This window comes from Leptodactylus fuscus, chromosome 2 (genome assembly GCF_031893055.1).
Source record: "Leptodactylus fuscus isolate aLepFus1 chromosome 2, aLepFus1.hap2, whole genome shotgun sequence".
In the NCBI taxonomy this organism is placed as follows: domain Eukaryota; kingdom Metazoa; phylum Chordata; class Amphibia; order Anura; family Leptodactylidae; genus Leptodactylus; species Leptodactylus fuscus.
The window spans coordinates 169159451-169182631 of NC_134266.1; the positions used below are offsets into that span (position 1 = coordinate 169159451).

At 41.4% G+C, this 23181-nt stretch overlaps 1 protein-coding gene across 1 annotated transcript in view; it reads right to left on the reverse strand.

The window, feature by feature from the left end:
* The window catches only part of MRPS9 (mitochondrial ribosomal protein S9), a 52139-nt gene extending 40111 nt beyond the window's left edge, over nucleotides 1-12028 (reverse strand). Inside the window, exons 1-2 of the mRNA XM_075265088.1 lie at nucleotides 11891-12028; nucleotides 4040-4219 (exon numbers count right to left, since the gene is read on the reverse strand). Of these exons, the coding sequence (XP_075121189.1) occupies nucleotides 4040-4219; nucleotides 11891-11989 (279 nt within the window). The 5' untranslated portion in view covers nucleotides 11990-12028. The remainder of the gene's footprint in view (nucleotides 1-4039; nucleotides 4220-11890) is intronic.
* Between the last annotated feature and the right edge of the window lie 11153 nt (nucleotides 12029-23181).

Sequence of the window (23181 nt, forward strand, 5' to 3'; positions counted from 1 at the left end):
GCGTTTTATGCTCCCCGCCGCGAAACCGTTTTTTTAAAAAATCCGGACACAGAGTACTGCATGTTCGACTCTGTGTCCGGATTAAAAAACCCGGTTTCGCGGCAGAGAGCGTAAAACGCTCACCGCCGCTCACGGCCGGACAGCTTTCTCACTCATTCAAATGAATGGGTGAGAGAGACTCCTGCAGGTTTCCGTCTCCTGCTCTCTTTTATGCAGGAAACAGAAACCTACATAACGGAGTGCCGGGCGCAGATGTGAACGAGCCCTTAGTTGTCAGGTTTAGCCCAAGAAAACAAATCATGGCTAAACAAAAAAATTACCAGGAGACTGTTTGGGAGTCTGCACTGGTATACTTTGTGCTTCATTTATAGAGGACCTTTCATCAGATTGGGCACAGGCAGTTCCATATACTTCTGGAAAGCTGACAGTGCGCTGAATTCAGCGCACTATCGGCTTTCCCGATCTGTGCCCTGGGTAAAGCGTTATCGGTCCCGGTACCGTAGCGCTTTACAGTCAGAAGGGCGTTCCTGACACTCTGTCAGGAACGTCCTTCTGCCCAGCAGCGCCTATCGCGCTGCACAGTGTGAGCGGGGAGGAACGCTCCCTCTCCTCCTGATAATACTCGTCTATGGACGAGCACTGTGAGCAGAGGGAGGGGGTGTTCCTCCCCGCTCACACTGTGCAGCGTGATAGCGCTGCTGGGCAGAAGGACGTTCCTGACAGAGTTATACATACATGATAGTTGTCTATATAAAAGATACAAATTATTAGGTCTGCTGACCTATCAATACTGTGTTCCACAAGTTAAGTGATGAGCGGTGGGAGTCCAGGCCCTGGACAAAAACAGGAATATAATGCCCTTTAAATGGAGCAGCAGATGAGCATGCACACTTCTGCTCAAAGTCTATGGGACTAACAAAGAAAGCCATGTACAGCACTTGGTTATCTTCCATAGCACTACGGTATTTGAATGTAGCGTACAAGCTTCACCAAGTTGCTATCTGGGGAAAATCAGATTGTGAAAGAGACATAATATGCTAATGGAGCACAAGGGGACCATACAGTGCTCTTATGAGGGGGCCCTCTGTTGTGTGTGTCCACCCCTGCACCAAGTGCCTAGTATGAACGAGGCTTTACCTAGTCTAAGGTAAGGTATTACAACACATTGCTACAGGCTTTGCAAGCAGAAAGCGTTGAGATGAGCTTCAATCAGAAAGAAGAAGAGCGTTGCATGGTCTGGGAGAAGCGCGAGGTCAGGCCTGCTATCTCTATTAATTAGCCATCCCAGCTGGGCAGTGGGTAGGCAGCTGTTAACGTGATCAATGACTTACCTAAATGTCATCTCAACTGATTCGCTTATAAATTACCAGCAAGTGAGACTAATGTACAGGTGCTAATTTATTTAAGCCGTTCTCTTCACTTGTACGTAGCATTAGAAACTGCATCTGGCACCTAATGTTAGCTGTCAGTTGTACTTAGTCATGCCTCTTCTAATGACTCTGTTCATTAGAAATGAGCACAAATTATGAAATATTGTGAAAAATGATACGGCAAATAGAATGGACACAGCAAATCAATTAGAGAAATTTCCTGCAGAATTTTCTCTCCTAGCAGGAGGAGAACATGCAGGTTTCCGAGCGAGAGATGAGATAACAATTAAAAAGCAATTGAAGAGGACTTGGCAGCATTATTTATCAATCTGCTTGCATTGCAGTTGTTAGAATGATGCACTGGCATTTGGAAATGGATTGTATCTCCACTAAGATTTGGGGTTTCCTATATATGAGATACTATTTATCCTTATAAACAGAGGTCATATTAACGCCTGTATAGGAATCAGAGACACGTATAAAAGCATCATCGCGCCTTGAAAAATGTCTCATGCTCATTAGGGCACTTAGCACTTTTGGAACAGCTCAGAAACTCAGCAGACGCCATAAATGCTGGGTCTTCTCTGACCTTTAACCCTTTGGGCCTGTGTTTACACTATGAAGCCACAGCAAACAGAGCAATTCAACTTAAAGTTAAAACAGGGAGCAGGACAGGGCTCAACTTCAGCCTAGTCATACTGTTCCCTTGCTAATTATGCCTCCTGGACATGATTGACACCTCCCTTGTGACATCAGCGAGGGAGTCAACTGGGAAGGGTATACTAATCATTCCCAAGCGGTGTGAACAATTTGACTAGGTTGAAGCTGCCCCCACATTTACATCTGAATTTTAATGCTTTCAAACATTTTTAACTTCATTTCACTGCAGCAGAAAGATTACAGAGGACATCAATAGATGCATATGTGGGCAGTTTATGGTGGAAAAACTAGGTTTGCTTTAAGATAAAGCTGACATAAGGTCACATTCTGCTGTGATTTATAAGGGCAGGAGGATACTTTAGAACACATATGAGAAAACTATTTTCATGCAACTAGATAGATTGATGGAAATGTATGTCACATAGAGAATATACTACAGATAGTTGTCATTGCCTCCAGACCCCTGTGCCCCTACAGACTGTACCTGCCACTACAAATAATCAGCTGTCCTGCACTGTGACTAACCGACGGACTGTTTTAAAACCAAGCAATGTGCATTCCTAAATTCAGTGAACTATGGGGCAATTGCAGGAAATTAGGGGACGGAACTGTAACTACAGCTCTACTCCTAGGAGCGACGATCAAGGACCGGGAGATATCCCCTGAACTTCTCACTGCCTTTCTGCACTTTAATGTATAGCTACTGAGCCCGGGTTGCAGCTGCCCTCTATGGACAGCACCTTGCTGTGGCCTACAATATTAGATGAGTCACAGTTCAGAGAGGTGGACACCTACGAGATGTGGTGGTGAATATCATGGTAGTCAGGAAGGTGGAATCAATAAGGGTGTGGAAGCCTGACTTAACACTACACCACTGCTTCTAGGGAGGATGCTTGAAGTAGTGTCACTATGCTGACAGGGCAGACCCATCGGCCTTCATGGACTGCAGGGACGTCTTCACCTTATATTTTCACACGAGGCTGCCATTTTGAGGTATTAAAAATATAAATTTAACAATTCTGTTAAAAAGCAGATCTGTCAGCTCCCCCCATTGTGTGAAATAATCTGATTAATTATGCAGCCCTACCTTAAAGTGTATCCACATAGAACCCATAAGTGCATTTTCTGGCATGGGAAATCTGAACCATAGCTACAGCAACTAAATATATATATATATATATATATATATATATATATATATATATATATATATATATACACACACCAGATTGGTCATTTTATTGATTTCCCACAGGCCAACTTAGCGATGCAAATATTTTGCGGATTTTTATCTACATTGCTCCTACTGTAAATGGAGATTTTCCTACCGAAGCTGTGGTGAAAAATCATCACTCTATATCTACTGTACGGACGTATCCTCATAAGTTACACTTCTAACTTGTTACTTACTTTTGCAAAATAGAGATTGCTAGAAAAACAGGGATTTGTAGTGTGGACCAGACTGATACAATATAGAATTGCCACTATAATGGCTTGAGTGGAATACTTCAATGCGGCATTAGGTTCTATAGTCATACATTCTAGTGACCTGGATGAATGGACTAAATGTCAAACTATTTAATGCCTAGTGTTCTCATGGTAACTATTCCAACACAGGTAAACCATACTTAAAGCGCTGAACATACAACAATTCTAGGAGATGAAGAATTTCCTGGGTAAATGGCAGAATTACAGCACAATGGAAATCACACCAGCAGCCTCCTGTGTTATACAGCGACAACATGACCCCACAGCAGCAGTAACAATTCTTTACAACACAAGGACGCCACAGCAGAACTATGAAAGCACTGTAGTGTATTATTTGATGTGACTATTCCGGCACAAGACAGCAGAACAAACACCCAGGCTTTCTCCAGAAATGCACCCAGCATTATCCAGACAGTTTGATTAAAATTCACAGGGAGTTGGGACACTTTCACCAGACTTAAAGAGTTTTCAATATGAAACTCTGCACTAAATTACTTCTCCAACTGAGCAACTCTACTTACATCAATATCCTCTTGGGTAAACGTCTCTGGATCCTCTCCCATCATGTTGGCTAAATGTCTCTTTCCAATGTTGAACTCTTCAATCTGTTTTTTAATAAAAGCCTCTGTGTACTTTTCAGGTCCCGAGGCTGCAACATTTTTCCTCTGAGCTGCAGAACTGGTATGTATTAGTCGAGAAGCCTGAGCCAAAACAAGAGGGGGAAAGGAGGGGGAAAAAAAACAATTTAATCAAAGATCACTAAACACTAAATAAATGATATAGTAGAATGCATAAAACACAGGTAAGGCAGTGTTCTGTAATGTGATGTTCACTACATAGCATCAGTGCTTCCCTGTGGAGATTGATAGGAAATAGTAACTCAAAAGGTGAAACATAACGAAAATATAAAAAAATACAAATATTATAATACAAATTTAAATATTAACCAATTACAGAAATAATGCATTAGTGGCAAATAGTAATATTGTCACATGCAATCCACCACATAAGCAAATGCTCCATAAAATAAAGAGAGAAGCACTGTCCTGTATTCTGCTGACAGTATCTGCAGTACAGTGACTGTAATAACAAAACATGGCAATTACAGTACTTGTCAGCTGTTATAAGGAATGAAAGGAGCATTGCACTCTCCAAAATCCAGCAGGTGATGGTCACAGTAGACAGACTCCCTTTAACTACTTTTTTTTTTTTTGTCATTACTGATAAATCTCTTGCCTGGCTATAAGGCCCACAATATCAACTGGAAGTCTCCACGAGAAAATATGTGGTCAGAAACGCACATACGATTTGCAATAGCAGGGACATTTGTCCATTGAGAATCATTAAAATTCTCGAAAGGATCCTGCAACCTGAATGCAGAACTGGGGTCACACAGCGTGACAGCTGACTATGTAAAGCCAGCTTTAGCATAAAGTTGTTTTTCTGAGCCATTACCAGGCACAAAGGAGACACATAGGAAACAATTAACCGTTGTGGTTGAGCCTCTACTCTGCACATCACTGAAAATGGACCTCATCTAAAAACCTATCACTGAGAGGCCACCTTTACCTGGTGCCAGATGAAACCATGGTCCTGTGCAGGATACAGGCAGGCCCATCTAATGAAGACAGCACAGGAGTATGATGCCACTCACACATTACAGTACAATGGGGGATAAATGCTGGCATTTCAAATACACAAAGATAAGGCTTGTATAAGGTGCCAGTCACATGGCAATATGTGGTGCACAGCATCAAGAAACAACCTACTGATCAAACCCATACTGTTAGATTAGGCGGGCTGTCCAGCGCCTCCAGATTTTTCCGTGACACTGATGTATATTATATAGGGACTCACAAGATATAGGGAACCTTGATGATGGTTTGCAAGCTTGTGTATTTTGGCTGGAATATTAACTAATACCTCATGGTTATTGACATTTTTGTATGATAAAGCCATGCCCTGATAGGTTTAGGTGTTGGTACAAGTTGGGTATAGATATGGATGTATGAGTGTCATTAATTGGCTGTTTTTTGGCACTGTACACTTTATATTATCATGTGACTGGCACCTTATATACAAGCTTTATCCGTGCATTTCAAATGCTGGCGTCCAATCATCTCATGGATTGTGGGAGTGTGAGTGGTTGCATCGTCAGTATTCTGCACCTGGGCAATCTTCATCTTATATTACATGGGCCTACATTTTGCGTAGGATTATGCTTAATGAACAATTATTTTATGACACTCCTCTTTTCATATGCCAGGCCCCCTATTCTTAAGCCATGCCACTGAATTTTGGTTTCTGTTATTCACATATTGGCAATCTTTTAGTCAATGGCAGTGTGAAACAGGATGGCTTTGGTGCAAAATCCAATGAAAGTTCACAGCGATTAATTCGGTTGTCCTTAAGTTTAGGGTATTTTGTGACTGACTGCCCAGTTCTACGTGAAATTTTAAAAAATATGGCACATCCAGTTGGAGATTTAACTTTTTCGGTCTCGCTAACCATAAATTCACACTAGCATTCAAATTTCCAACCTTTCAGGTCTGCTTGGGGACCTGAAAATTGGAAAAACTATCCACTTAAAACCCGATCACCTGTGGAGACCCCTGGATAGAATAGAAAAGTCCTGATTACAAAATACAACAGAATTTTGGGCCTGAAATCCTATCCCAAAGTTAACCAATAACAAGTGGTGTAGATTTAGACTAGACAGTCTAGAGATGCTTCAAATTCATCATTTTGCACCAGCCACTGTGATAAATCTGGTGCAGTTTCAGTCTGCCAGCTCAGGCTTACATGGTCTTAGTAAATGTAGGCAACACTATGAAGTAGTTGTAGCCTGACCAATACTGCTAAACAAGCGTAAAAACAGATTCATTCTTGAGGCGTTTTTAAAAGCAATGCAGCCCATGTCTATATATATTTATAAAATACACACATATAACCCTTATAACCATTTCCAGGGATAGTAATTGGTAATATTATGCCCAATGTAATTAAAGCAGCAAAGACCCTAGGACAGTAACCAGGTAGTGACCCACGAGCCTCTTCTCATTATGCAGCTATTGGCTAGGAGGGCAGCATTCAAGATGCCTGGATTTACTGTGCAGGGAGCATGTGCTTTCCATTGACCCTACTGGAGTAATAAATGCTTTTTCCTCCACATGGCAGATAACCCTTTGTCTTTGAAGTGCTGCTAGTGAGACAGAAACAGGTATTGCTTTTTTTTATACTTCTTTATACAAACGTACACATTAAAGTAGAACTCAGTGAAAGTGGTCCTTTATGATTCACAGATACAACCAAGAAGATTAGAACGGTTTTCGTAGTTGCCAGACCAGGTTACTGCAAACCTATCCTTATGCACTTGAATAGGAACTGACCTGCAGTGACCCGTCTTGGCAACTACGCAAAGAACTAAGCTATCTGCTCCTGGCTCCATTAATTCCCACACTGCATTTTATTTGGTACATTTTTAGACTGCCTGATGTAAGTTTACTCTATGTAAGTATTAGGTTGGGGCCCCACGTGGCATACATGTCACGTTTGGCTGTGGCGTTTTACAGTCACTGAAAATTTCTGTAGTGGTAACGCTGCAATTTCCAAAACTGTTGCGGTTTTAGAAATCGCAACATGTCAATTATACTGATGCGATGAATGGGTTTTAAAGCTGACCGCCGGGTTTCCATCTCCTGTCCAGTTTCGCCAGTGCTGAAAAAGAAACCTGTCGGAATGCACAAACCGGAGAACAAGCGTAAGTGTGAAAGCTCCCTAATTAAAAATCAAAACATCATCCATTATGTAATCCATACGAACTGGATCCCTCTTACACTGCACTTCCACGCACAATTCAGCTGGAATATAAACACATTATAGCTCATATATTATAGTATATTGTGTGCAAGATAAACATTCTGAAACGTAACAACACCACTAACACTCACTGCTATACTGTCACTTCATGTGCATCTGCTCTATATACACATATAAGACATCATTTTGACTAGCTCCAGAAAACCAATTTAGCAAACATGACATAGGGGAGGGAAATAAACTCTGGTGATACAAAACAAAAAAAAGCCAGGTGAATTATTAGGTACCAAATCCTGCTTCATGGCAGTTTCTCAGGCTGCGACAACAACAAGACCATGACAACACAGAAATTAACAGAATCCCAATGTCTGACTTATACCTGGTTCTGTCATTGGTAACAATCCAGGAAGCCATTCAAAGAGCCACGTAGCAAGAAACACTCTTTCCTACTTCATACCATTTATAAGCAAGAGAAAAATTACAACCTTAAGAATTCACAACCATTTCTTCACCTGAAAAGGATTCCAATGAAATAATAAGCAGTTCATCCAGAAATCTCCCTCTGTGTGTGTAATGGTGTGTAATGCTGTGATCAGCCCCACAAGGTGCGCCCAGCAGGAGTCTACTGAAAGGAATTCTACCTCTGCCAGTGAGCAAATTCTGGTAATCCAGCATCCATGTCACCTGAAGCTTTCCAAATCAACAAATAGTTCAGCTACAAGCTGGCCAAATCCCCTGGCCAGAACATCAATGTCTCCTAAAGGTCCTTTTAAAGTTTGTTCACACTGAATTGTTTGCCTTTTTTTTTTCTTGGTGCTTTTCTAGCACCAGAATCCACATAAAAAGGCCACAATGCGGCCACAGTGTTGATTTGCCACAGGCTCGTCTTTGCTAGTCGGGATAGCTGGCAGCTTGCGGTTACGAGGGAGATTACTTTTTATCAGCGCAACTGCAAGCACTGTGCAGTTAAAGCGCATGGACCCCAAAGACTATAATGGGGTCCGTGCGCTTTAACTGCACAGTGCTCCTCCTAAACACTCTCATCCTGCTACTCGTGGACTTGGTGACTCTCCTTTAGTCTAAGGGTGCATTCACACTGAGTAAACGCTAGCTTATTCTGAACGTAAAACACGTTCAGAATAAGCGGCGTCTAAAGCAGCTCCATTCATTTCTATGGGAGCGGGGATACGAGCGCTCCCCATAGAAATGAATGGGCTGCTTCTTTCACTCCGTGCAGTCCCATTGAAGTGAATGGGGAGTGCCGGCGTGTACGCTCCGGCATGAGCAGAGCTTGCCGTATACGCCGGCACTCCCCATTCACTTCAATGGGACTGCACGGAGTGAAAGAAGCAGCCCATTCATTTCTATGGGGAGCGCTCGTATCCCCGCTCCCATAGAAATGAATGGAGCTGCTTTAGACGCCGCTTATTCTGAACGTGTTTTACGTTCAGAATAAGCTAGCGTTTACTCAGTGTGAATTCACCCTAATAGTGGTTTCCCCTGAAACAAGCATTTTTTCCCATAGACTATAATGGGATTCGATATTCGATCGAGTAGTCGAATATTGAGGCTCTACTCGAAACGAATATTGAATCTCCAATATTTCACAACTCGCTCATCTCTAGTGTTAACGTGTTCGTTTTTTTTTAACTGATCCATACAGTTAAAAAAACAGATACATTAGCATCAACTATTGTCCGTAAGAGTCTGGTTTTATGCCATCTGTTTTTTTGTTTCTGCTTCGTGAGCATGTGCAGAAAAAAAATGTACAGTAATAATGGACAGTATAACGGACACGTGTCCATTACCCATACACTTTAATCTTAAAAAAAAATAACAGACACTTGACGTCTGTCATGAAATCGTTTTTTTCCGTGGACACAAAAGTTCTGCATGTCAGATTATTTTTCTGCGAAAAATAACGGACATGTGATGGGTTTGGTGTAAAATGGACACTAGATCAAATCCCATTGAAATTAGGGCGGGTTCACACCAGCATCTCCGTTTTGCAGGTTTCCGTTTCCTGCCCGAGAAACTGGACAGGAGACGGAAACCTGCAGTCATTTTTCAAACCTTTCATTTGAATGGGTTTGTAAAGTGTCTGGCCGTGAGCGCCTGTGAGCGTTTAGTGCTCTCCACAGCGAAACCGTTTTTTTTTTTTTTAACCTGGCACAAAGTCGGACATGCGGGACTTTGTGTCCGGTTAAAAAAAAACGGTTTCACCGCGGAGAGCACAAAATGCTCACGGCTGGACACTGTTTAACAGGTTTCCGTCTTCTGTCGGCAGAAGACGGAAACCTGAAAATGGAGATCGGGCGCTGGTGTGAACCAGCCCTTAATGGAAATTTTAACAGATGTGTGATGGTTCTGCTAGTGTCAGTTGCTAAAATTTTGTAACAGACAACAGCAATGGACACTGTTGACGGTCACCAGCGGTGACTCTAAAAGTGACCAACTGGTACAGTGGGATGGAGTGCCCTGGCTGAGGAAAGGCAGACAGAGACAGTAGGTGAGGGTGAGTAAAGTAAATGTCGATATTTCTAAGTTTTCTCATATGGGATCCATTTTTTGCTGTGGTCCCCACAATCACTAGAACGGTGGACCTGTACCTGTTCTTCACCAATGGTGGTATGCAGTGTGTCTGGAATTGAGATTAGATACATATACGTAAACACATGTAAAACAGTAAAGCGCCCCCAATGACCCTACATTTGCCACTTATCCTGTGAAAGATAACCGTATTTGGTTGGAAACCCTCTTTAGTATGAAAACACACTTTGCGTTAAAGTTTCTTTGTTGCAGATTTTGCTGACGTTTTTGTGCTAAAGCCAGGAATGGATTGAGCAGAGAGGATAAGTATAACAAGTTCCCATTCCCTCTGAAGCCACTCTTGGCTTTGGCTCAAATAAAAGGAGTTTGCAACAACAGCACCACAAAAAAGCAGCTGTTCTGCAAAGTGCAGCCTCAACCTGAGAAGGGGTTTCCTATGAACATAACCATATTTACATTTGTAGAGAACTAATAGTTAAACATTTTTGCAACTATACGGAACACTAAGTTCACACTAGCGTTTGCAGAGTCTATCCCCCATTCCACTTAAAATATATGGAGAGGAAAGTAATTAAAAAATTTAAAAAATTGCAGTTTTAAAGATTTTCTCTAACCATCTGAGGCTAAAGCCCCACGGGCCGTAATCGCAGCACTAAAGCACTGCGGAAAGAACCGCGGCGTGAGCGTATTGCGGTTCTTTCCGCAGTACTTTTAAGAGAAAGTTCACAGAGTTTTCCTCTGCGGACTTTCTCTTAACATTATATCTCTGGGAAAGACGCCGGCGTTTCCGTAGATATAATTGACATGCTGCGATTTGCAAAGCCGCAACAGCTTTGCAAATCGCAGTGTGTCCGCGGTGCGATTTCTTCCGCAAAGTGGGCATGGGCTAATCGCGGAGTTTACGTCCCATGGGGCCCCGGCCTAAGGGTTCGTTTACATTAGTTTTTTCTTGCGGATATTTATCTGGGAAGCCACGTCACAACCCGGAACAAAATGCACCTGTCGTGGCTAGCCACATCTGTCACGGCTTCCGACAGTCGCGCCTTTCTGATCCGGATTAGGCCCAAATGAATGAGCATAGTCCGGAGGGATTGTCTTGCCGCGGAATCTGCAGCAAGATAAGGCAGGTTGCTTCTTTTTTCCGCAAGCGGTAAAATACCGCTTGTGGAAAAAGGAAATGACCGGCTCCCACTGAATTCAATGGGAGGCGGTCTTTTGACTCGGATTCCGCGTCAAAATCCAGACCAGAAAAATACATGCAAACTAGCCCTTAAGGTATGTACACATGGCAGAAAATGGATTGTGCGTGTGAACATACCGCGTGGCTAGCCGCGACGGAATGCCGATGCTGTGTATCTAATCCTCTGATGTTTGATAATTGTCCTGAGCTATGTATCTAATCCTCTGATGTGTGTATCTCAGTTTGGATATCAATGTTGGATACACCTGGAGTTATGCAGTGTGCATGTGGAGTGACTGTGTGTAAGGCAGTTGGAATATGAGTGAAAGACTTGCAGGTTTGTATTGGCTAATACAGGTCATTATTTTGGGAATACTATATCTCAGGAACAGTATGTCCAAGAGAGTTGAGGCCCGGTCTAAAACTTTCCCGGACACCTGAGGTGTGTGCCAAATTTGGCGAATATCAGTCCAGCCATTTGGTCATGCAAAAAGGACAGCCAGAAACTCATTTATATAGATAGATAAGATATAAGAAAAGAGAACTGGAAAGTGTGCAGGTAAAATGAGACATAAGCAGCCAGAAGTCTCACCCCATATTACCATGTGCTATTATACTGACTATATGCGTCATGTGGTGCAGAACAGTCATTGCACTACAACAGCCAGAGGTTTGCTCATCCCCCCACTTACACACCTGCCGGTACATGCCAGGTCAGATGAATGACACTTGAAGGGGGCAGCTCATTAGGCAATAGGCCGCAGCTCGATGTCTTTCACTGCTTAGTGAGTTAGTACAGTGCAGGTGTTGCCGCATTACCTACCTCACTGCTTGCTGCAGATATCACTACGGGCTTCCAGGGACTCGCTGTCCCCGCTCGCAGCACCACAGCCAGCCCCGGTCTAAGGCACACAGCGGCCATGCTGGAGGATGGAAGCTCATGGACGTCACATGACCGGACGGGGAGGAGATACGGGAAGACACTGCTGCGAGTAGTACGCGGTCTGTCACTATGGAGGAATGTAAGATGTAGACTGAGGAGGGAAAGCAGTCACTCTGCCATAAAGAAGTATGTGAGTGTGAAGATATGAGGACAGTCTGTAGAGAGTCATCTGCAGGCAGACTCTGAGGGTGACGAGGCAGTATATGAATCAGTCAGGGAGATATGTGAGCTCATTTTGTGACCCTTCTGTTTGAGGACATGCCAGACTGCCTCTCTGTGCTGCTTTGTGTGTCTTTGAACGATGTAAAAATATATATATATATATATATATATATATATATATATATATATATATATATATTGTCTTTTGCAGATATACGTATAAAGTGTTACACCTCATAAACATACGTATAAAGTGTTACACCATCATGGACTTTCCAGAAGACTTCCCTGTAGTGCCCGATTTACTGGGTATGTACAGGGGGGCGCTCCAGACAACCAGCAGCTAGATCATCTACACAATGCAGTGTCAACAGTGATCTACTATTTGGTGAAGCTGGCCCTGAAGTGAAACATTACCACAGGCTTCCTGGTGGTGTGTGTGGGCGGGTGGGCTTTCCTGGACCTTGTTCCCCCTGTTGTCCGCTTGCATGTCCTCATTGTAAAAAATAAAAATATGACAGAACTTTCTTCCATCATGTTTTTCAAAAAGTTCACTTTTTTTTTTTTTAAATAAAGGTGAACAAATCTGACAGAAGACATCACCATCATATTGTTTACATAAGTCAATGGGAACGGACACAGACAGCAAGGGCTTCATCAGTTCTGTTCTCTAGGTTCACACCTGCGCTTGGTTTTCCGTTCTTGGACTATGGGGTCTGCGCGATTTCCACCTGAAAAATGTGGAGAGAAAAGCCGTGCACCAAACCAAATCCAAGCGCTGGTGTCCACTCAGCCTTACTCTTCTGCAGGTGAAAGGAGTCTGTCAGCAGGAAATGCAGTATCAGACTAATGGAGAGTACCTTGTGGGACCTTTCTTATTCTGCCATGCAACTCCATTTTTATCAGCATTTTATTATGCAAATTTAGAAAAGATAATCCTTTAATAGTCCCACAGTGGGGAAATTTCAGTATGTTACAGCAGCATAGTAATACAGATACAGGATAATACACAGTAATATAATACAGAAGTAGACACACATATGCTGAGAAAAAAAGATATACTATGGAGTCCACAGCAGCTATGGAAGAGACAAAAGAAAGAAGACTTCAGGATCATTTAGTTCTCTGTGCGGAGTGATCTTCACTTGGTCTGATGTACATTATGTAGCCTGATTGCGGTTGGGAGGAAGGACCTCCAATAGTGTTCCTTCTCATACTTGGGGTGAAGCAGTCGGTCACTTACAGTGCTGTCAAGGTCTCATACATGGGATGGGATTTATTCTCCCTCTGAGAAGTGGTTTAAGGCTGAGGCTCCGTTGCTGATTTTCATGAAAATTTTGGCTCTCCGTGCAAAATGCAGTTTTGGAAAAACTTTCAAAATCCTCAAAAACTGATTTCAAATGGTTCTTTTTAAAACCCATTAATTTCAATGGGTTGCAAAAACCATCTGCAGGAGTGCGTTTGGAGCATTTCCGTCTTGTATCCACTGTTTTGTGCAGAGAAAAAGTTGGACTTGCAGGATACCAGACTGACAACAAACAATCCTTTTTTTTTTTTTTTTTTTACACATTGAGGACTATGGAAAGCACAGTGCAAAGTGATCAGTTTGTGTCTGTTCTGCAATCTGTTTTTCTCTCTGCACATACTCAGAATGAAGAGGGGGGGCACAAAAAAACAGATTGGCCAAAACCAGATCGCAAATGGACACAAACTAGCAGTTTTTGTTTCTTTTTAACAAACACTCATTTACTAATACGTCTAAAAAGACTGATTCGAGTATCCGCTGTGGATCCGTTTGGAATCCTTTTTGTACTAAACTTTTTTTTTTATTTAACAATTTGCAAGCATGCTGATACTAGGCGCAGGTGTGAACCTAGCATAAGAAAGACATCTTTGGAACATGTAGAAGCCGCACAAGAAGACACTGTCATTAATCTGATACTGCTTAGTATACTGCTGAGAGACTCCTTTTAATGCTGTCATCGTATCATGAATGATAGTAATGGACACTAACCCCTTCCCAACATTTGCTGTAATAGTACTGTGGATGTCGGGTATTTAAAGGGGCTCTATCATTGGGAAAACACATTTTTATCTAAGCACATACTTGCACAGCCTTTAGAAAGGCTATTCCACACATACCATGGTTTAAATAATGCTCATCAAGTATCCCGAAAGGCGTCAGTTGCGTCTTTTTAATCACTTTTTTTCACTATGCGTGTTTTTCTACCTTTTGTACACTGCCTGTATTTTTAAAGTTTTTGTTATGCAATAAAAGTTAAATTTTAAGGAAGCCGGGCTGTGGATACGTATCCTCTTTATCTGACATTAGTTTGTATGACAGACTGCTTGATCAGACCCCTTGGTGTTCAAGACCCCTAGGGGGTCTAATAACTGCAATATAAAAAGAGCTAAAAAGTCAAATCACCCCCCTTTCTCTACAATACAAATAAAAGTTAAAGAGGACTTTTCTTGTCATCAAGCACATGCAGATTTATATACAGTTAGAAAACCAATAGTGCACTGAATTCAGCACACTGTTGACTTTCTCACTTTGTGCTCCAGGGCTGGAGATATCGGTTTTGGCACCGATCTCTGCCCACTATCAGATGAGCATTCCTCACAGTCTAGCTCATCCGTAGCCCTGTATTGAGAGGGGGCGTTCCTTGCTGAATTGTGAAGAATGCCCCCCAGGCCAGCTAGAATGTCAGGAATGCCCTTTTGACAGTGGGGAGATCGTTGCCCAAGCTAACTGAATTCAGCGCACTGTCAGCTTTCTAGCGGTATATAAAACCATATATGCAAGAGGACATGAAAGATACTCTTTAAAAATACTGTGAAAAATACACATTTGGTATCCCTGTGTCCATAAATGCCCAGTCTACAAACTGATAAAAATATTTTTCCTGTCTGGTGAACGCTGTAGAGGGGAAAAAAAATTGAAAGGTCCCAACCGCCGTTTTTTCTTTCCTGTTTTGCCTCTTGATAAAAGTGATCAAAGCAATAGACATTCCCCAAAATGGTATCACTAAATATTATACCCAATAAAAAAGAAGCCCCATGCATAACCGTAATTGCAACATAAAAAAGTTGTGCGTGGCAGAATGTAGCGACTTTTAGTGAAAATTTTTTATTTTTTTTTTGCAAAATTTTATATTTTTGTTAAGCGGTTAAAATGTAGATAAAACTGTACAAATTTGGTATGCCTGGAATTGTCGAAACTTTGAATACTGGTGATATGTCATTTTGACTGCAGAGTGAACACGGTAAAAATGAATCCCATAAGAATAATCACACAAATGTAGTTTTTCTCCAATTCCACTCAATTCAGAATTTTTTTTTCAACTTCCCAGTACATGGTGCCAACCAATAAATGGTACCATTTTGAAGAACAATTCATCCCGAAAACATTAAGTCCTCATATGATGCTGAGAACAGAAAACTAAAAAAAACATTGGCTTTTGATGGCGGGGAGTCAAAATCGTAAAATGTCTCCAGCAGGAAGGGGTTAAAGGGGTTGTCCAGGAAGTACAGATTTCTGCCAGGAGACCTGGGTAAGTAAAAACTTGTGTACTCTGACGCTGTCTGGGCTAGTGGCATTCGGGGGATTATTCTGGCAGAAGTCCTCACCGCACGTGACCACTATGGCCAATCGGTAGCAGTAAAAGTTTATCCTTCCACTGTTATGGTGCAGATTCAATATAAATTCCATTTATTTAACTTTATTTCTGCCAGCCAGTTCTGGTTGTAGTAGTTATATAGGTGGTACTATCTGTGACTGACAGCCTTTCCTCTATGCATAAAGATAAAACTGTAAAATCCCAAGCCCCCCCAAAAAAATTATGTTAAAATGAATAGTTTCCCATAAAACTGTCATTTTTGTTCAGCTTCTTCTGCTTTATACTGCCTGCAGATTGCAGTGCATTGTCAGTGTGACAAGTTTGCTTTAAAGGGATTCTATCATTAAAATGCAATTTTTTGTGACTAACATGTAGTAATAATCTGCTGCAAGAGAACTCTCCAGCGACATCTCCATCTTCATCTGGAACGGCCTCTTCACGCGTCTTCTTCCGGCATTGGCTTGAAACTTCTACGCATGCGCAAGTTGGCTCTGCCGTCAGGCCTTGGGCAGAGCTGACTGCGCATGCCCGCCACAAGAAAATGGCCGCTTACACCAGGTGGGTATGTGCAGTCGGCTCTGAGCCTTGCTGCTGCATTCATAATACATTGTAGAGGGGAGAGTTTAGTAATGGGAAGACCAATTAGTAAGGAGTTACAGTAGTCAAGGCGAGATTGAATCAGGGCAACAATAAGTGTCTTTAATATATTTGTGGTAAGGAAAGGGTGAATTCTGGGGATGTTTTTGAGGTGGAGATGGCATGAGTGTGCGAGTGATTGAATATGCCTAAGCAGCGGGCATGCTTCCTAGGAATTATAGTAAGGTCAAAGACTACAACGGAGATAGCTGCCTAGGAATTATAGTAAGGCTGAAGACTGCAACAGAAATATCAGTGACAGGTCTATTAGATGGTGAAAACTGCTGTTCAGTCTTTGAGAGATTCAGTTTCAGATAGAGCGAAGACATTTGAGACAACAGAGAGTCAACCATTGGTGTTCTGTATTAGTGCAGGGGTGATGACATGGGAAGATGTATATAATTAGGTGTCATCAGCATAAAGATGGTAAAGGAAGCCAATTCTGGTATTGGCTTGTCCAATGGGGCTGTCTAGAGAGAGAAGAGCCTAGGACCGAGCCCTAAGGAACCCAGCAGTAAGGAAAAGAAACAGCCTGCAAATGAGACACTGAAAATACGATCTGAGAGATAAGAGGAGAACCAGGAGAGCGTGGTGTTCTTGAGGCTGACTGAGCAAAGTATAGTGAGGAGGATTTGATGGTCAACAGTTTCAAATGCTGCTGAGAAATCCAGAAGAATAAGAAGAGAGAAGTCACCATTGGATTTAGCTGTCAGGAGATCTTTGGAGACTTTTGTGAGGGCCGTTTCTGCAGAGTGCAGAAGCCAGATTGTAAGGGGTCAAGAAGAGAGTTAGCAGAAAGAGAGAGGAGCAAACGAGAGTAGGCCAAGCATTCCAAGATTTTGGAGATGAAGGGGAGGTTAGAGACTGGTTGATGGTTAGCAGCACAAGATGGGTCAGGGAAGAATTTTTTCAGTAGCGGGGTTATGACAGCATGTTTGATAGAGGATGGAAAAATTCCAGAAGAGAGAGAGTGGTTAAATATTTTAGTAAGGTAAGTCGTGACAGTAGGCAAGAGAGACTGGAGAAGGTGTGAGGGGAAAGGGTCATAAGGCAAGAAGAAGAAAGTAGCTGGGATACTTCCTCTTCTGTAGCAGGTTCAAATGATGAGAATGAACAGTCTAAAGTCAGGTAAGTGAGGGGATCAATGCCACCTGGGGATTGGGCAGTTATTTCCTGACGGATCTTGTCAATTTTGTAATGGAAGTAAGTGGCCAGGTCTTTTGCACTAAGGTCTGTAAATGGAGCCTGCACCTTGGGAGTAAGTAAGGAGTGAAAAGTTTCAAAGAGCCTTTTAGGGTTACATGAGAAAGAAGAGATGAGAGCAGTGAAATAGGCTTGTTTGGCAAGGTGAAGGGCAGAATCATAGGTTTTAAGCATAAATTTGAAGTGGAAGAAGTCTGCTCATGTTCAGCACACCTAGACCTGAAGAAAATGCATCTGTGGCGTATGCCAGGGACCATAGAGAGGCCACCCCAAAATGGCCGCCGGCTCCTGTATTGAACTGCAAGAGCGGCTACCCAAAAATGGCCACCATTTTGGGGTGGCCTCTCTATGCTCCTGTATAGAACTACAAGAGCAAGAGAAGCCAGAAGAGGCGGAGTTGCTGCAGAAGAAGGAGGCGGCGCAGGAAAGAGCTCTAGGCAGCAATGGGGACGCGCTCATCGGTGTTTCAGCGCTGGAGCCTGCCCTCATTGCTGCGGAGAGCTCATTTGCATACCGGTTAAAACCGGTATTTCTACGGAACAGCGTGGCGGAGACCACGTCTAAAGGTAGGAGACGAATAGCCTTTCTTAAGGCTATTCCGACGTGTTCATTAGAAAAAAAGGTAGTTTAATGGTAGAATCCCTTTAAATATTAGATATACAAGTCTGCCTTTCACTGTGTTTAATTACTTCAGAACCCGGGGGATAACACCATCAGGACCCAGAGATTTGCCTATTATAGTGTTTTTAAGATGCCTCTGCACTTCCTCTTGTGTTAAATAGGTCTAGGATAGCCATATTTTTTCAAGAAGACCTGGGAAGGGGAAAAAAAAGTCCATATTCACCTGTATCTCCAATCAGTGGCCCAAGGAAAGAAGACAGAACATAACAGCCCGGTTCCTTTACTCAGGCCTTTAATTGACCTCAGTGGTCACTTCCACCAAAACAAGACCTGGAGCATCTGTACTGGACTGCGGTGGGAGACACCAGGGGCTAGTTGAGTGTTTTGGGTTTTTTTTTTTGTTTTTCTTTTAACGTCCCCAGATTCCTAACAAAAAAATAGTTATCCTGGGCAACCCTTTTAAGCAGGTGATATTTAATAGAGAATTTACATTAGTTCTAGTTATGTCACCTGTCATTGCTTTTTCCAGTGTAAATGCAATATAGAATGCATGAATTAGATGAGCCTTGTCCTCATCCTTCTCCACCATTACTCCCAAATTATTTTTGAGAGAGCTTCTAGTTTCACTTGTAATACTTCTTGTTATTTATGTAATTTAAGAATATTTTGTGGTTACCTGGGAACCACTGCGTCTGGCCTTTTATTTCAGCTGCAGCATTGCAAAGCAATCAATCAAAGGAATGGCAATTTGTGTAAAGTATGGATAGGCTGTGGCCACTAAAATGGCTCTTTATCTTGATTCATATGACATCCATGTGACTATTAAGAATGACCATCCAATCCCTTGCTCAGATTTTAGTAATAAAAATACAAGAAACGATGTGGTAGTGTCAGTTCTCCATCCAAAGAAATTACATACTGTATGGCAAATAAAAAGACGAAATAATATTTTTTCCTATAAATTTCCAGCTATTCAATATTCCTCTAGGACTAAGTGACATTTAATTCATCATTAATTATTTACACCTTTTGATCTGCATAAATAAATTGTAAAGGGAAAATAATTGGTTCACCTAGTAAATTTACGACTGGCACAATTTACAAACTAAGCCTAAAACCCACTTTTAGTAGAGGAGAATTTCTGATATCAGACATTTATAAGGCAAGATTATTAAGCACAGGCTATTGAATTAATTAGGTTCAGTCAAATAAATTATTCAACAAGTGCCACCAAAAATGACATGAAATTGTACTAAAACCAAAGAAAGCACATTACAAGCTTAAAATTAGGTTTCAAAATTAATTTAGAACTATTGCACTTTTTAATTTGTAAAAAGTGGCATATGTTTAGCATGATTCATTAACATTATTTGCTAAGCCTTCCTGTAGAAACGCAGAGCTGTGGAGGTGAATAGCTATTCAATAGCATTTTAAATATAGCTGCTCTTTTTATTTAAAGAGGATCTGTAATAAAAATATTAATAAGTCATTTTTCAATTTGTCTGTTGAGTATTCTTAGGCATTTAAAAATGCATACCGCTGTTTCAGTAGCCATTCTTAACTGCTTCATAGTGTTTGCATTGGCACAATGGAGAGAGCAGTGTCAGCGCTAGGTGTGACATTTTAAAAGTTATGGGGTTTGGAAGGTAGGGAGTCAAAAACAAAAAATTTAAAATTCCTCCAGCAGGAAGGGGTTAAAATCTTATAACTATACCTTCTGGCAGCAAAAAGGTTAGTGACTGGCAGCATAGAAAACATTGTTACTTCATTCTAGAACCAGTTTAGGGTAGGAGAACAACCTGGCAGGTTTAAATAGTTGTACCTCAACTCAAATTTATGAAATCTTCACCGATGTCACAATTTAAGGTCCTTTCTCCTGGTCCTTGAACCTTCACTTTCAGGTTCTGACACAGGTAGAGAACATGTTCCTTCTCTCTGTGTATCTGCCTCAGTTTTTAAGCTAAGCCTCTTCTCTGCCTCTTTATCAGCTATGATAGAGCTGTGGCCTAGTTTAGCAATTGCATCAGGCAGACAATCCATTTCAAACACATCTCTGGCACAAAGCAGAGTAGTATACTCCCTTCTGGTTGGAGTGGGGGGGGGGGGTGTCTAAAGTCAGTAAATTTCTGTAGTTTTTATAATCAAACCTCCATTCTATCAATATAATATACTAATGCTATTGATATTTCTTTCTTTTCTATTTGAAAAACATTCACATAACAAATTATGTTCCCTGCCAACTCCACTAATTCCACATATCTAACGTTGAGGAATTGCATACTGTATATGGATGAGAATCTAAAATTTGAGGACTTACATTTAGCGCAATTTATAATGCTGACCGAATCTTGTAAAGCTCTGGCTATACATCACCGAACGGTATAATGAAACTTCCAAACTCTCTCAAATGCCGACTAGACATTTAGCCAATTTACGTATCTGAAGACATTATTGTATATAGTTTGGCTATGTTCTAGTTGAGATTTTGACATTTGGTACCAGATGGTTGACTTTACACTTTAAATGACTGTACACAGAGAACAATATATATTTGTGTATATTATTTCTTTAGTGACCACACATGGTTTGCCATCAGACCAGTCATCTTATACCATTCAGCCATTCATAGTATTACAGCATGTGTGGCCTACATTAGGATTCAGCTTTTTAGGTTACTGACATTGATTAGTCAAACATGCTTGAGTGTTAGTCCTAAAATCTGCCGGTGTTTTTAGTAATCACCCGAGCTAATTACCAACTAGTCTTGCTCAGATGAATGCCGAGCTGGAGCTTGATTAGAACATTAGATTTTTCAGCCCTAAGATAAACAATCTTCGTGCTGTGACAGTGGTCTTTGTCAAGTGCAGCTTAATTATTATTCCTTTCCGCCTGAAGAGAAAGAATTCAGAAAGAAAAATAAACCTTGCACCTAGTTAAATAAGTCTCACTTTCATATATTTTACATGCTCAAAGTCAGTGGACCAGCTGTGCTTGGTTAAACATTTGGAAATGTTACATTTTACTCACTTTGTACTAACTGGATCTAAATATAATCAAACAGTAACCATTCATTGCGTTTTAGATATTATTTGTACTTAGGATTAATGAAATTTAAGACCGCAACATAATCACAAATCTAAAAATTACCTTTCACTTTTTATTCTGGTTGAGAAATTCAATTGAATGTACAGATGAAGCAAATGTTAACTTGACCTGATATAGCTATATATACACACTGATCTGCTGTTACATTAAAACAACCTGTTTAATATTGTGTAGGCCCCACTCATGCCACCAAAACAGCATAGACTCTACAACATCTAAAACGTATCCTAATGCTGGAAGCTATAAGCTGTAGGATGGAGCCTTCAAGGATCAAACTGCCTGATTTATTGGTTTGAGATCAGACAAATTCGGAGGCCATCGCTGTACCTTGAACTCTTTGTCATATTGCTGTACAATTTTGCAGTGTGGTAAGGTACAGTATTGTGCTGAGAGAGTTTACCAGCAGAAAGTTGCCCAGCGTGCCACAAGCGGACGCCCCGAAAGGAAACCTGAATGCTGATGTGAATCGGGCCTTAGTCCCAAAACATCAGTCAAAGAGTGTGCATGCTCCCAACTGCAGGCATGCGCACACCTGAAGCGGGTTACTTTACTACGCATACCTTCACACATGCACTCTTGAGAAACATTTGGACTTAGCCGCTAACTAGGCACATTTTGCCTTCATTACCATATGTTCAGCACAGTTATAAATGTGAGAGGAACAAGATTCAGAAAAGAGAAAGTATAGTGATCTGGTATCGCAATGCCTAAACAATGCATGAGTATGAATTGGGAAGATGGAGCTCAGGGAGGAAGGTTACTGGTTTGCCTGACTCTTTACCTAGATGTCGTCTCAGCTGCCCAATGTGTCTACAGTGTATGAAAATTAACCAGATAGTTTGCTGTACAATGAATATCTGTATGAAGTACAGTGTCATGCCAGGGTAAGCTTGAGACCCACCCTGATGCAGGGTCTCACCAAAGGATTCACCTATGAGCCAGTCTGAGCCTGATGAGATTCGCACTAGCAAGTTGTCTGCCTCTGTCTATCATGTGTTTTAATATTTATCTTAGAAATCTCCTCCTCCATTGTCTCCTCTGAACCCCACCCCTCTTCATTTTCTGTGCAGAGACAGAACAGAACCAACCCATCTCTAACTGAAAAGACATCTCGCTTATCTAATGTCTCTATGGATGGACCTTGCTTAACTTCAGTGTCAGCACTGATTGCAGTTGTTAGCGATGGCTGCTGGCTATATTATACAACCAGCATCCACCATTTATGGAGAGGGCTCAGCTCGTGGTCAATGACGTCATTAAGAGGTTAAAGTTCATTACATTTTGGTCCACAATTACACGCTTGATGAAATGAGATTAAGTTGTCTGAAAAGTTAGTGACTATTTTTTTTATAATGTAGATTGTGAACCTAGTAGGAAACCTCTACGGACTTTTTGTGAAAAGTGTGTTTTTTCCTGCAGCACCTTTTTGCTGCAGCCTGCTACTTGGGGCCTTAGCTTTAAAATCTGTTCAGAAAGTAGGAGGAAAATGAGTCTGAGTAGAGAAAAGTATCTTTCTCTGGTAAGACAAATTACTAATCTTTTTATATTCACTTTATTGATTTATGCAAAGTTTGTTGAAAGGTTAGTGACTATTTAACTTTTTTGCAATTTGTGACACAAGCAGGCCTTCACTTCCTACACAGCAATAAATCATGGGTGTCCATGACCCTGTTGTTGGCAGTTGTCTGTATTTGGACCACACCTTTGAAAGTTTTTAACTCCAAATGATACATTCTGTTTTGGAGATACTCAGATACATTAATTTATCCATTACAGTATGACCCTTAATAAAATCATTCACATCTTTATGCTTGCCCATTTTAC